Genomic DNA, 15,083 nt, shown 5'->3' with positions numbered 1-15,083 from the left:
GGAATTGGATGTCCAAATGGTTGGTCCTAAAAGCATATATACAAGTCACACTATAAAGACTGAGCGTGTGTGTGCGCGCGCGCACTCCAGTGCGTGCGTGTGACAACAATTAATGCAAAGAGAGGCTGTGAATCTGAAAGAGAGAAAGGGGGAGTTTATAGGAGAACTTGGAAGGAGGGGAGGGGAGGGAGAAATGAATTAATTGTATTATGTTCTCAAAAATTTTTTAAATTATTACTGAAAAATCAAATACTCCAAGTCCCGTAGCAGATGAGTTGAAGAGCCAGAGCCCTGTGGGAAGTCCCTTCCTCCACCACATGTCAGACAGCACTTGTTCAATTCTATACAGGTTCCCAAAAGGCCATGGTTTAAATGCCTTTGCATTATTTTTTAGTCTTAGGAGGTAAATCGTCATATTCTAAGTTGTCTTTGTGTTAACCTAATTGCCTTACCTACAACATTAGAGTGATACAGAGACAAATCTATTGGGCAACCTTCGCTTCAAGGAGTCCTGTAACCCCAGGGACCTTCCTGAAAACTTCACCATGTTCTTTAGAAGGCAGAGTCAGCGCCTAGGACTATTTTGAAATAATTTTTAAAACTTGCTTCTTATTTTATTTAGAACCGTCATGTATTATTTAGAGAGAGAGAGAGAGAGAGAGAGAGAGAGAGAGAGAGAGAGAGAGAGAGGAAACACTATCTCTGTGTCCTGACCTTGCAGAAGGACTTATTAATAATGAGAACATAGCCTTGCCTGAGGCGGCTTCTGAAGGTGGTTCTCATGTCTGCGCATATTGAGTTGGCCATTGACAAGTGAGCTGACAAAAGGAAGCTGAGAAGTTCTGGGCACCACTGCCAGTGGTTGTGAAAGGCTGACATCAGGCAGGGATCGGGACCTAAACTAATATGTAAGCATCTGGGGTGTAGGAGGCTCACTTCCCTCTGTTAGTAGGACAGCGGTTACAGGGAGCTAGGAATTCCAAAACTATTCACATTTTTTGGAAAGTCTCAATAAGACAAATGGATTGGAAGCAGATAAGTCATAGAGGAAGGAAGTTTTTTTTCAAAACATATGTTAAATAGAAGCTATCTTAGAAAATTTTTATTTTACACACAAATACATCAAAGCAGTTTTACTGCATCTCATTTTTACAGACCAAGGGGTACTATATGCTAAAAAATTTGGTATGTATTTTATTTGATAGAGATCTCTAATATTTAATCCTGTGTTTAAGGATTGTATGCCACCAGCTAAATTAAGAAATTACATTACCAGCACTTAACAATGATCTGTGTTATTCTCCTCAAAGATAATAACTCCAACCACTTTAGAAAGTATCCTACTCTTTGGAATTTTTGAATGAAATATTTCCTCCAAGGAATAAACATTTTCAAGAAATGTGCCTATAAATATGCACATATGTGCAAAGAACCTCAAATAAAATCTAGTTCAGTATCTTTTTGAAAATCATCAATAATCAATACACAATAGTTTCTTCAAAGAAGAACGTATGTACCCTACACATTATTCCCATATGTGAAGTAGATTATACTAAAGCTTCTCTGGTTGAGCGAGAATAAGCAATACATTGAGCCCAGGGCTGTGGAAAATTTGTCCCCATTAGGTAGTATTCATAGTGTCGGAAAAGACTAGTCAGCCTGCTGGGAGGAAAAAGGAAACAGCAGAAACAAACGTTTAGCTTTGGACATTGTGTGCTACAATCAACCTACCAGGCAAGATGTGCCCACTAGTGCACTAGTGGCATAACTGATTTGGTGACAACCAACTACTTTCTGGTTCAGTTTCTTAGGGTTCTATAGGAACTCGACTTCACTCTCTTCCCTCTTCTCTTCCTTCAGTCTCTTCTCTACTTCTGTCTTTTCCTTCCTTTATTGAAGCCGAAGCTCGACTTGTTTGGCTTTGCTAATGGGTGAGTGAGTGGACTCATCATTTGCTCCATAGGTTGATTCTTGCCTGAAAAACAGAGTTGTCACAGATAAATACTACTTTACAGAGAGAGCTTATATCTTGAAAGAAGTTAAAGAATACACACAACAGAAAACTTTAAATAGGACGCAAAAAAAAAAAAAAAAAAAAAAAAAAAAGGAATTTTGGTGTGGTGGCTGTCCTACACCATATATGAGGGGTGGATAGATCTTGTCAGTTTGATTTGATTGAGAAGAATCTAAGATATTCGTAAAGGATATTTATAGGTTTATCTGTGAAGGTATTTTCAGACACTATTCTACTCTAAGGGCTTTGACCTTATGCTTGGGTTAATGATCTCTTCGTGGATTCAAACTATGATAGAATTAGTACAAGTTGAGATTGAGACCGTGTTGGAGGAAGCAGGCATTTAAAGCATGACTTAAGGGCTATATTTCTCTCTGGCCCATTCAGGGATGCTTTTTTTTTGGGGGGGCTTTCTGTTTGTCCTGGTGTGGACTATTGTACTCCACCATGCCTCTTCGCTTTACTGGACTGATATCTTGGGGACACTGAGGTTTAAAGAGTAGAGATTTCCTTCAAGACATCTCTCTCAGGTGCTGATCACAATAACATAAAAATGACTAATCAGTACGGGGCACATTGAAGGCTGTAAAATCTGAGGGGAGATATGTAAATATTAGGCAATTCTTCTCTGATATATTGATGTATTGACCCTAATTGACTCCTATGGATAACTATGTCGTGCCTGTACTGAGATTTACCCACAGTGCGCTAGTGGGGGAGTGGCTGTGTCTACCCTCCATCATCTCATTTGTAAGCATGAGTATCACAGCACACTGGCCCTGAAATGGCGAATAATTTAAAAATCAAATAAGACCATTCTTAGAACTACCGTAGGAAAGCTGGGGGTGGGGGTGGGGGTGGGGGGGGTAATAAAAATTCATGTTACTTTTCTCTTTTTAGGAGAAGTGAAATTATTGAGTTATTATACTAAAATGGTATTTCATTCTGATTTTTGACTGTCAGACTGAGAAAGTAACTTGACTGCATATCTAGTTTTCATTAAGATTTTTTCCCCCCCATGAACTGTCATGGGCAGTGTATGTCAGTGGGACAAAAGCAGTTGATTTGAGGAAAGCCATATGCTCATTTTAATGGGTTAGTCATGTCCTGCAGTGAGGAGCACAGGGACAGTGAGAGGGTGCTCATCATCATTTCCGGGACCTGGGTTTTTACATCCATGTTGTTCTCAGAATCCTGCATGTTCTTTTTTGTAGCTGAAGCTTAGTGGAAGGATCCAGGAAGCAAAGTCTGAGGAATGCACTTTACATACTGAATGCTTCTGTTTGGTGTGGAAGTCTTGCTTCACTCTTCACGTTACATGGCCTGATATTATCCTCATTGAATTTTAAAAACATGAGTCATTCAATTATTTTCCTATTACGGTATCCCATGAAAGAGACTTGGGTTGCAGGTGTTTTGCACATTGTCAATGACTATGTGGCATCTCAAATGCAGTATGGTAGCACATTAGTTCTATTATTTGACTCATCTGGAATTAAAGACAACTGAGTTCAAAAGTAATTATTTTTTTTTATTTCAACTCTATAAAGTATCCAACAGGCACTCTGCAATTACAGCTGCAGGGAAAATACAGAGCAAATCAAAGCAGGTTAAGTTATGAAAAAGTTTTTAATCTACATCAAAAGAGTGCAAGTGGCCAATGACCATTAAATGACAAATTGTTGCATTCTAACAAAAGACTCCTTCATATAGAACAAATTGTAAGAGGACAATCAAATAACCATAACTGTAAGAGTACAAAAGAACTGACCAGTTGGTAAAAAACATCACACACTGAAATAAACTTGATAGACGATGCTTAAAGAAATGTCCCTTTACTTAGAAAGCCCAAATCTCTAGGTCATGGCCAAGGTCCCAGAGCTCTGTCTGTTGATGCAGGGGCAGAAAAGGAGGAGGGCGAGCAACATACTTCCAACATTTTGCTTTCAAGGTCTCCTGAAAACTTGCCTCATACATGATTTGCATATACAAGAACTCAGAGAAAGAATCGCATTTTATTGAGGGGTGCACCGAGGTACATTTTCATCATTGGTTTCATAATGAGGTGTGGTGGGCAGTCATTTCCTTTGTGTGTGTGTGTGGGGGGTTGGACCATTGTTAATGGAGTCTATAAAATGAGATATGTTAGGATTTGACTGCACTACTTTTTTATTTTTTTAAAATTTATTGAGTCTGCACAGCTTTAGCAAAACAGGAATACCTGTATACAGACTGATAGTATGTCATATAGTAATTTGACCTGCACGTACATTTATACATTTCACAGAAATGACGCTGTATCTCATGAACAGACACACAGCTCTGGTACATTTAACAGAAATAAGATAACAACTTCATCATTTCTGTAATTCATCAATATTTATATAATAAAGGCTTATAAATCGTTAGCAGAAAGAACTGTAAAACGCAGCAAGCTAAGAAAGGACAACATTTTGAGGTGTGTTTGTCTTGGTCATGCAGCATAACACCAAATTTGTTTTCTTAATAAGATGCCATGAGTTTAAGGCACTTGCAACAACGCCAGATAGCCAGGTCATGTTCTAAACTATGGGACAGATGAGTGACAGTACTGTTGACATAAGTTTCGATAATACTAACAATTATAACGTTCATTCAAGTCTACTTGGACCTAAAAACATTACTTAATACAAATAAAATGAAATCATAATGCTGTGAAACACTAAAAAAGTTATATGTACCACAAAATATCACACAAAAATATCTATTTACATAAATATTTGTTGTGGTCCTATTGTGAAGGAAAACAGTGTGGATAATGCACAGATCACCTTTACTGTATAAAGTTGGTTTGAATACACTTGTGTTCAATATGGTAGCTGACTTCTTTAGGTTCACCATCAGGTCTCCATTTGGAAATGAACTGAGAAAGAGTCAATAGGTCAAATATTATGCTACATGTGTAGTCCACATGTATATTCCCCAATTTTAAGACAAAAACCTATGATTGTGAGGATATAATAAAAATAAATTTGTCTTAAATGCTACATGGATTTGATTTACATCCAAATAACAAAGAAGGTCATAGTGTAAAAATCAACTGTAACAAATTTCCAAAATGCATTTTCTCTAAGTGTCCAATCTAATAGAATATTGTGATGTCCTTTTCTTGGCAGTTTGCAGTTTTTCTGTGACTTAAGACCCACAGAAAGCCCTATTTCCCATACACAAAAGCATCATCAAGAAAGTCAGTTAGCAAATCAAACAAATTGACACTATTCTAATTTACCCAGATGTTTTTTAGTGCAAGAAAGCAAAACAAAATAAAAGCCAAAAAAAAAAAAAAAAAAAAAGGAGGGGGCCTGGAAGAGTCAGGGGAGTAAGATGTGGCTTATTAAGCTGACCATGAATTATAGCCCTAGTGTCTTCCTTAAGACAAGGTTTAAATCCTTAACATTCAGGGTTAAAATCTGATAGATGCTCTCTGTTAGCATTTCTTGGAAGACAGAGTTCACCTTTCTTTCTTGTGGTTGCATCGGACAATCTAATCAATACTGCGGATGAAATGAACAAAGATGTATCACAAGTGAAAAACAGCCCACGTCACATTGTGCTGAAAGCAACTACTTTCTTCTTCTCCTCCACAGAGCGCGCGCGCGCACACACACACACACACACACACACACACACACACACACACACACACACACACTCACTCACATGTTATCTTAGTCTCGAACCTCAGTTCCGAAATACATGATTCATACTATCTCCTCACTATTTGTGGATATGCGAAAAATGAGAGAGACAGATTCCATTTGCTAATACCAAGGCCACAGTAGCATCCTAGCATCCTAGCAGGCCTTTAGTGGACCTAAACCCCACTGTCTGCAACAAAAGCTACTGAACATGGATTATATTGTTGGAATTATGTTTTTAAAACCAGTTAAACCACTGAACTTTAAGCTTGATGTGTTTCATTTTATACTATCTAGTCTGTAAAATCCACAGACCTCTCAGGAAATCTAGTAATCTTGAGAATTTGCTTATGACGGAGAGGATTCCAGTACACATATCGGGATCAGAGTTTTCATTGGACTTCTACCCCAATTAAATATACTTTCAGCAGTTCTAGTCCTCAGATGTTTTTGGAGCATTATTTTTTGATAGGATCACACATTTGAAAGTATTTTTGAGTATGAAACTTCAAACAAAACTCATGACTTACAGGCTAGGGTGTGATGATCTAATGGAAACGTTTTTATAGTAATGTCTAAATTTAAAAAAAACTACTCAAAAAATAGCAACCTCTACTAACACACATTTCCAAATCAGGACGATGTCTTGGACAGTTGTACATTTCTCTGTATAAGTGACATGCCACCTGCCAAGAAAAACCTCTGAGAAGTTCTGCCACTCAACAACAATGGTCAGCTGGCCTGCCAACAACATACTTGCTTTACTTGGATGATCCTTTCCCTCATGTGAAAAATGACAATTTGATCATTTCATATCTTGTCTTCTCCAGCCAACATGAAGTTTCAAGACTATAGTATCTCTCTTCTCTATTTAGCTGAAATGCAGTTTCGAGAATTCAGTTTCCTGTTTCCCTCTCTAACCCCTTCTTACTTTGACAAACATCCTCAGGGAAAGGTCCTCCACTCCTGCCTAGGTTGTGTCTTCCTCCTTGACCTCAACTAAGCAAAACTCCTTAGCGTAATAAGTCTTAATAACGTTGGCTTTGTGCTTTCAGAGTGTACATCTGTATCTTGTTTTGGTTCAGGCCTAAGACAAGAGACTAGTTTAAATACATTTTTTAATATCCTTTCTCTCTGCGACCTGGACTGTGTTGTGATGTCTGACAGGAGTTTATTTTTAATAAAGTTAGTGAAAAATGCTTGAGTCTCTGGCTAGAGATGATAATTAGAATCTGTGTCGTCCGTTCAGACGCTGACATTTACAGATGAAAGATAGACGTAGCACCTTTTCATTTTTATTTTTTGGATGGGTCTTCATTCCTCCCCACCCCACCCTTTCCCCCAAGGGTTGGTTTATTCTTATAAAAGGGAATCGTTAGCCTCAGTTTGAGGGTGTTAGGTAATAAAGAAAACCAATTGGCTGCTAGTCATTTCCAGGACCATCTTTAAGCACAATATACTTTTTTCCTAAAAAGACATGAAATGGTGTTGTGAATTCCTTTCCCCCCCTCCATTTTGTCATGCCAATTTCTCAGTTTCCATGTACATTTTCCATCCTCCAAAAATGCACTATGTACCTGCCACGGGGGTGGGGGGGGGGCTTGTATGGAAACCATAGCAGTTGTGCTTTTTTCGTCAGACCAATTTTTGGAATCTATCAGAAAGAAAAGGTAACATTCAGTCTCGTCATCAGCTCGGAAAGAAACTCAGGGACTTCTAGCACTGGTTTGACATGAACTCAGTGACCCACAGATGTGTGGTCCTCTTCGTACGATATACATACCGACTAGCAGACATAGGCGCCACACCCTCTGCTTGATGAAAGGGAATAGCCCGGGTTCTGTACCACAGCCATCTATCGTACCAAATATATTATTCTCTATTCTTCTTGGTAATTCTAGCAAGATACAGACTCCTCTACTAGATCGCAGTGTTTCTACACTCTGTCAAAATATAATCAGGGCAAAGCAAGGTCATCGCAACAATAGAAAACATCACTTTACTGGCGAAAGGCTTTGCTTCAGGACCACCATGTCAACTGCTATTGTAGGTTCAAACATAAAACATGTAAAGAGCACTATCGTAATCTAAGCAATTAAGTCCTAATGCCACTGTAGTTACTGGAGCAGCATCGATCAAAGGCATCATGGTGACCCCGAGCACTAATCTTCTCTCTTTCCCTCAGGTTTGCTGGCAGCTGTGTCTCAGAAAAAGCTGTCTTCAGCAAGGCAGAAGCAGGTAAGAGAAATACATTAGAAGTCTATGTCCCAGCCTGAGTTGTCATCAGGAGGTGGCTCATCGCTGTCCTCAGGGAAACTGTCGAAATTGCTTGTGTCTGTGGGTGATGCAACCTGCAATGTGACAGAATGAACAAGATGCGTTTGATGTTATTTGGTAGAATTGTGACCTAGGGATTTTCTTCTCCTTCCTTCCTTCCTTCCTTCCTTCCTTCCTTCCTTCCTTCCTTTTCTTTCCTTCTTTTTATTTTTTAATTTTTGGCTGTCCTAGACTCACTTTGTAGACCAGGCTGTCCTCCAACTCACAAAGATCCACCTGCCTCTGCCTCCCAAGTGCTGGGATTAAAGGCGTGAGCCACCGAAGGATAGTTGTTTATTTTTTAAACAGGTAACTCGAGAGCTGTATGCATTCAATAATATTTAGACCAGATTAAATATATCTGTCTCCTAAAACATTTTTTTTGGTCGTGGTGAAGACTTTGAATATCTTTTCTTCTAGTCTTTGGAACATGGCATTCCTCGTTGTTGTTGTTGTTGTTATTATTATTATTATTATTATTATTATTATTATTATCATTATTATTAATTATTATCTTTCCTCACCCGGCTCTGGTCAGTCGCATGCCTTGCTTTCTGCTCCTATCTAGTTTGGTAGCTATAGATCAATTATTCTCCCTCCGCTCTTCTGCCACCCTCAGTACCTTAGGCCTCTGGTACACAACATTCTAATTTCAACCTTTGTAAGAGCAACTTGCTTTTAGATTGCACATGGGAGTAACTGTGTAGTCCTTTTATCTTTCTGTTACTGAATTACTCAAGAAAGCAATCTCCAGTCACATCCATGTTGGTACAAATGACAGGATTTCAATCGATGCATGGAAAAGTATTTAATCTTGCAAACCTATAAATTTTCTTTTTATATTGGACTAGAATTGTTGTTTTGAGACAGAATCTCACTGGGTAGCCTCTACTGGCCTATAATGTTTAAAAAAAAAAAAGCCTGTAGGCTAGGCTGGCCTTGAACTCACAGAGCTCAGAAACTACTTGTTTCTGTCTCCTGCGTGTTGGGATTAAGAGTGTGAGTCCTGGGATTTAAAGGTGTGTACTACCACCCCTGACACTGAGCTTGAACTTTTAATGGATATTTTTAAAAATCATTTTTCATTCCATGACAATTTTTGAACATGTACTATGGGATGAATGTTTTGCTTTAAATTTTGGGGTAACTCTGAGGAACTGGAAACAGGCATTCTTCCTATGCTCAGGGGGAAATTGTAAGGAATTATAAAATCACAATGCTCTGAAGAAAATTACAAGGTGCTACGAAAATGTGAGTGATAAATATCATTGAAAAGGTATTGTTTTAACTTAAGAACTGTTGTTCAACAAAGAGGATATAGCGTCCATGAATGTCCTAGCAGGGTTCTCTGTTCTGAGGCTGGCAAACCTGCCAACCTGAGTGCTGCCTACGAGAGGAGAGCGAAGTGAGGCAAAGCCAGAGGAGGAGCCAGAAGCCAGGCCACAGGCCCTGGCATGCCATGTTATGTATGAATTTTGAATGTTTGTTTTTTAAAAGTATAATGAAAGTAGTCTAAGAAATATGTTTATTCTAAGTACAAAGGAAGTTTAAAGATTTGCTCTAAATTTGAGCACAATCCTTAGATATTTGCTGGTTAAGTCCGATCTTCAGGGCATCGACCAAAACCCTCGTAACCATCCCTAACATGTAAAAGTCACCCCTGATCAATTTAGATGAGAAACATTTACATCAAATTTTTGGGTCTTCTAATTGCTTACTCCACCCTTACTCTAAAAACAAGTCCCCATGGATGTAATTAGGATCTATGATGTGAGATGTGAGTATAGTATTTTTATTTGTGTTCTGAATAAAAAACAATCAGCAGAGAAACGAAGCTTAGAAGAAAGAAAAATGTTTCTATATGCAAAGAATCTTGAATTAACCCGAGAGCTGAGACATATAAACAAAATTCATAGAACCACAAAGCATTTCCCCCCTTTGTTAAGTGCAGTATGCTGCATTAAACAGGGGCAGTAAGTGGGAAAGAAACAACTTCATTCAGTTGAAGTCTATTTTAGAATAATATGACATACACAGTCCAATGGCAAACCAGCTACTTAACAGCATGCCTCCCCCTCCCCCTCCGCCAGTAAACCATGTTAGGAAAAAAGAACCTCCATACAGATATTAGTAGAAGGAGGAAAGAACACATAGCTTCAAAGTCATGTGGTGTAAGTGTGGATGTGTAAATGAAATAACACTGGAAACGTAAAGTCTCGATTTTCTTTCTAGCTACCAATGGAGAATTTTAAAAGATAAAGGTAGATCACACATATAATAACCATCCCTCGATGTGTTAGTATTATGTTTCGGATTTTAGAATATGCCATTATTTTAATATGGTGTTTCATATTTCTCATAATCTGATCATAAAACTCTGAAATAACAAATTGTAGTATTTTTCGGTCAACAATCAGGTGCATACCATTCACAAGCTGAGAAGTTTACTTACACTTGGGATTATGGGAGGTGTCAAGGTGCCTTTTCTTAAGCCTTCCCAATTGAAGCCTTCAAACCACCTAGGAAGCAAAAATAAAGACAATTAAGGCAGTGCGTCTTGGCTCTATACTCTCACCACAACATATTTGATGTACATGGGCGAAAGGCAGCTAGGCAAGTGTTTTCAGGTGACAGAAATTATTTCCATTTGATTGTGGTCTTGTTTTTCCACATAAGAAAGGGTCTTGTGTAGTCTAGGATGATGACCTCCAACTTGCTACATAGGTGATGATGGCTTAGAACTAGTGATCCTCCTGCCTCCAGCTCCTAAATGTTGGCATTACAGATACAAGCTTATTTTTTTTTATAAAATTTAAATATTTAAAACTTATTTTAAAAACATAGTTTTAAAATTTTATCTAAGAATTTTACACTGAAAGTATAATTACCTGATTCAGTTTGTCACGAAACTTTTTTTGTAATTTCATTTTTGTCTGTATGTCTAAGTTCTTGCACTAAAATAATTTAATAAATGTCATATTATGCTCAGCTCTATGCATTACAAATACTTTCCATATTTGCTAGAGAATCAACATGCCAGTTACAGTGGAGATGGAAGATCAGAGACCAATTCTATACTGTCACTAGTAGCAGCCTGAGGTGGCTTTTCAGAGACCTCTACTTAGGTGCCAATGGGACTCTTGACTTTATAATCTCACATGAGTCAGTATAAGGCAGGATTAGATTTGTTAGGAAAGGATTGTTAGGAAAGGATTTTTAGCACAGATTTAAGCATGAGGGATACTAGAAAAACAAACACTTGTGAAGGTTAAGACCCAGCCAAGTATGCCTGTGAGCATCTCAAAGAGATGGTATTCTATGAGTGTTGTTAACAATAGCCATATATATGATATTTGTGGCTCAAACTGCACCTGAAAAGTTGGCTAAGAAATGTCCTCTTCATCCCCTCTCTCCCTCCTTTTGGTAAATCAGAGTATAGGGTGGCTCCAGGGGTACCTTGGGTTGTAGCCTGATAAGGCAAACGGTGGCCGGCTCCCAGGAGTTACTTAAGGGAAGGATAGGGATATCCTTCCCTATCAGCGAGGTTCCTAGAAAACTGTAGGCTGGGCTGGAGAGATGTCTCAGTGGTTAAGAGCACTGGCTGCTCTTCCAGAGGTCCTGAGTTCAATTCCCAGCAACCACATGGTGGCTCACAACCATCTATAATGAGATCTGGTGCCCTCTTCTGGCATGCAGGTGTATATGCAGGCAGAATACTGTATACATAATAAATAAATAAATATTTTAAAAAAATACTTTAACTTCAAAGGTAATTAAGCCATACTACTACTTCCAGACCCCTACACATTATAAAAAAAAAAAAGAAAGAAAACTGTAGGCTTGTGGAAGAGGGAGGAGAAAGCCTGTATAAAAGAGGGCTTTTGAGCATGATGAATTGCTATTTCAATAGCCCTCAAAAGAATCTTGTCCCTACACAGGTGACCTTAACAGCAAGGGTCTTCGATCTATCTTTATGTATATAGTTATATTTGTATATTCTTCATATGATTCCAAGTCAACTTATAAGACAGTGACATGAACTTTTACATGTAAGTAGAAAGCACTGAGAAGAGATCAAGAGCTGTAACTGGGCAGTCTCGGTACAGATGTTATCTGGTTGACTGCTCTCTCAAGTCTAGTTTTGCCAGGTGGTTCAAGAGGTCCCTATTGCTTGGATAGATAGGCTGGCTCATAGGAGAGGACACTCCTTCTCTTGGGTGCAGGCAGCCTTCATCTTGGGAGTGCTTCTGCTTGGCTGATGCTCCCGGACTACAAAGATTTAAAACAATAATTTAACTTTGTGCTTTCTTGAGTGATTGGTATGCTTACCTGCAGATATAAGCAGGCGACTCAAAGGAAAAGAGGCATATGTGCACAGTGAAGGCAGGGAGACATTTTAATCTTGCTGTTGTTTTTTTTTTCCCCTTTGTAGGCCCTCTACAGAAGTGGATGAATTTTAACAGCAGTTTCTAAGTGCCTGTTGTTATAGGACTTAAAACCCCTAACAAACCGCTGTTGGAAAAGGAAAGTTAAAATTTGTCTGTGTTTAAGATACCTTCTTGGATAGTCATTGGAATACAGTTATTTTATTTATTTTTTAAAAAGGTGGAACTATTCCCAATTTTCTGAAAAAGCACCAGATTGATCTCCAAAGAGGTTGTACAAGTTTTCACTCCCATCAGCAATAGAGGAGTGTTCCCCTTTCTCCACATGCTCGCCAGCATGTTCTGTCATTTGAGTTCTTTGATCTTAGCCATTCTGATAGGTGTAAGATAGAGAATCTCAGATTTGTTTTGATTTGCATTTTCATGATGACTAGGGACATTCAGCATTCTTTGGCTGAGAAACACCTAGTCAATTTTCCCTTGTTGAGAATTCTCTGTTTAGTTCTGTACCCCATTTCTTAATTGGATTATTTGATTTGGTGGTGTGGAAGGACCTGGAGGGGACAGGAGCTCCACAAGGAGACCAGTGAAGCCAACAAATCCAGGTGGGGGGTGGTGGTGCTACAGAGACTGATGTACCAACCAAGGACCATGCATGCTGAGGACCTATATACCCTCTGCTCAGATGTAGTAGATAGGCAGCACAGTCTCCTTGTGGGTCCCATCATATGGGGAGTAGGGACTACTTCTGAAATGGGCTCTGGCTCCCACAGGTTTAATTCCCCCTGGTGGGGCTGCCTTGGCAGGTCACAGAGAAAGAGGATGCAGGCAGTCCAGATGAGACTTGATAGGCTGAGGTCAGATGCTAGGGGAGGAGAGCTCCCCCTTTCTGAGGGAGGGGGGAGGGGTATAAAGGAGAGAGGGGACCTACAAGTGGGATGTAAAGTGAATAAATTAATTTAAAAACAGCAACAAAAATGAGCTGCATTTAAAAAAGTGTTTTCTAGACCCCTTGCACCAGCCCACCTAGCAGTAACCTTACTCATTTTGAAGCCTCTAACCATGTGTAACCATGCGTAATCCAATCCAGAACTACAGCGAGGTCCTCCCGACCCATTTACCTTTCTGTTGCCACCCTTCCCAATGCATCGCCCAGCCCCACAGGAAGTCCTTCCTTGTTAGTTGGCCTGGTGCTATGTCTATAAATGCTAAATTCTGGGCCCCAAGTTCTGGTTGCAGTTGGGCCCAGAAGATTGCATTCTAACACTTGCCGGTCTTTGTTGTGTAAAATTTGCTCCCCAATTATCTCTGATTGGTTAATAAAGTCTGGACAGCCTGTAACTAGGCAGAAGAGAAGCAGGCAGAGGTTTGTTTTCCAAGGTGGGTGTCTCAGCTAGGGACCATGAGGCTGGGAGGAGAAGGAAGGAGGGAGAGAGAGAGAGAGAGAGAGAGAGAGAGAGAGAGAGAGAAAGAGAGAGAGAGAGAGAGAGAGAGAGAGAGAGAGAGAACATCGCCCAATGTTCCAGGTAGGATAGGACAAGTTTTGGCAAGTCACTTAGGAAATGTGCTGGGAGGTAGCTAGACCAGCTTAGAAAATTAGTTTGAATCATACCTGCCCAGTTACTGTGCTTGAAGGCAATTAAATAAATCAATAGGGCTCTGTCTCAATTATTGGGGAACTAGCCAGGCCATAGAAAAGCTCTCTAGAATTAATAAATATTCTACAGCACTTCCTGGAATGCAAGGCAGGTTCCTTACACCCATTCTGTTGGTCTACTTGTCAGTATTACTTGCCACTCAGCCTGGACCCAAGTGTGGAATCTGATAGGGAACTCCACAAAGTCCCCATGATAGCCTTCGACTGCCAACTGCCACACAACATAGAGTCTGACCCAGGACTCCAAGCAAGTACCTGGATCCATTTTGATGCCCATGAGCCTATTGACCCTTTGCCTGTTTATCAGCCACTTTATCCACTGCTTTGCATGGACACAATGTGGAATACAATCAGGAACCACAGGAAGGGCCCCAAGACCCATTCAGTCCGTCTACCTGCCTGTGAGCAATACTGTACACCTCCACTCCACCTCCCCACACAGCATGGAGCACAACCTAGAACCCCAGGTAAGTCCCCTAGACCCAGTCTGCCTCAGCCATCCCCCACAGCACACCACTTCCAAGCCACACGGAATATGATGAACAACTCCAGGAATTGTTGCCTAGACCAAGTATGCCTGTCACCCTAGTAGCCGCTGTGGCCCTTCTCCATCTTCATAGCATGGAGTCCAACTTAGAACTTCAGTTAGGACCTCTAGACCCAGTCCACTATCCAACTCATCCTACAGTGTCACCTAGTACAAGTCTGATCCAGAATACCAGGGAGGCTTCTCAGATCCTCCGTGCCCATTGAGCTATCAGCTACCCTCCCTGTGACATCATCTGACACTTCTTGGAGTATAACCCAGAACTTTGTAGACAGGATCCACAGACCCATTCTACCTATCTGCCTCCATCTACCTGCCTGCCTATCAGTCACCTTACCTACCACTATGTTCTGGCATCATATGGAATCCAACCAGGAGTTTCAGGTATGCCCCTTAAACCTACTCCATACCCCCTTCTGCCTACCAGTCACCGTGCTCACTGCATCCAGTTTGACTTTTACTCTACCCACTAGTCCCATAGTACATT

The 15,083-nt window shown here is 40.0% G+C and overlaps 1 protein-coding gene across 3 annotated transcripts in view; it reads right to left on the bottom strand.

Moving 5' to 3' along the window:
* Nucleotides 1-3,524: 3,524 nt before the first annotated feature.
* PRKG1 (protein kinase cGMP-dependent 1) overlaps nt 3,525-15,083 on the bottom strand; it is a 1,157,800-nt gene continuing 1,146,241 nt past the window's right edge. For all 3 annotated transcript variants that reach the window (XM_084764176.1, XM_084764175.1, XM_084764177.1), the window contains 2 exons: nt 10,460-10,526; nt 3,525-8,042 (listed from right to left, as the gene is read on the bottom strand). In XM_084764176.1, coding sequence (XP_084620302.1) covers nt 7,944-8,042; nt 10,460-10,526 — 166 coding nt within the window. In that variant the 3' untranslated portion in view covers nt 3,525-7,943. The remainder of the gene's footprint in view (nt 8,043-10,459; nt 10,527-15,083) is intronic.

Source organism: Acomys minous (genome assembly GCF_964271855.1).
Source record: "Acomys minous genome assembly, chromosome: 2".
Lineage (NCBI taxonomy): Eukaryota > Metazoa > Chordata > Mammalia > Rodentia > Muridae > Acomys > Acomys minous.
The sequence above is the reverse complement of the archived record's forward strand: the minus strand, read 5'-3'. Positions and strand labels throughout refer to the sequence as shown.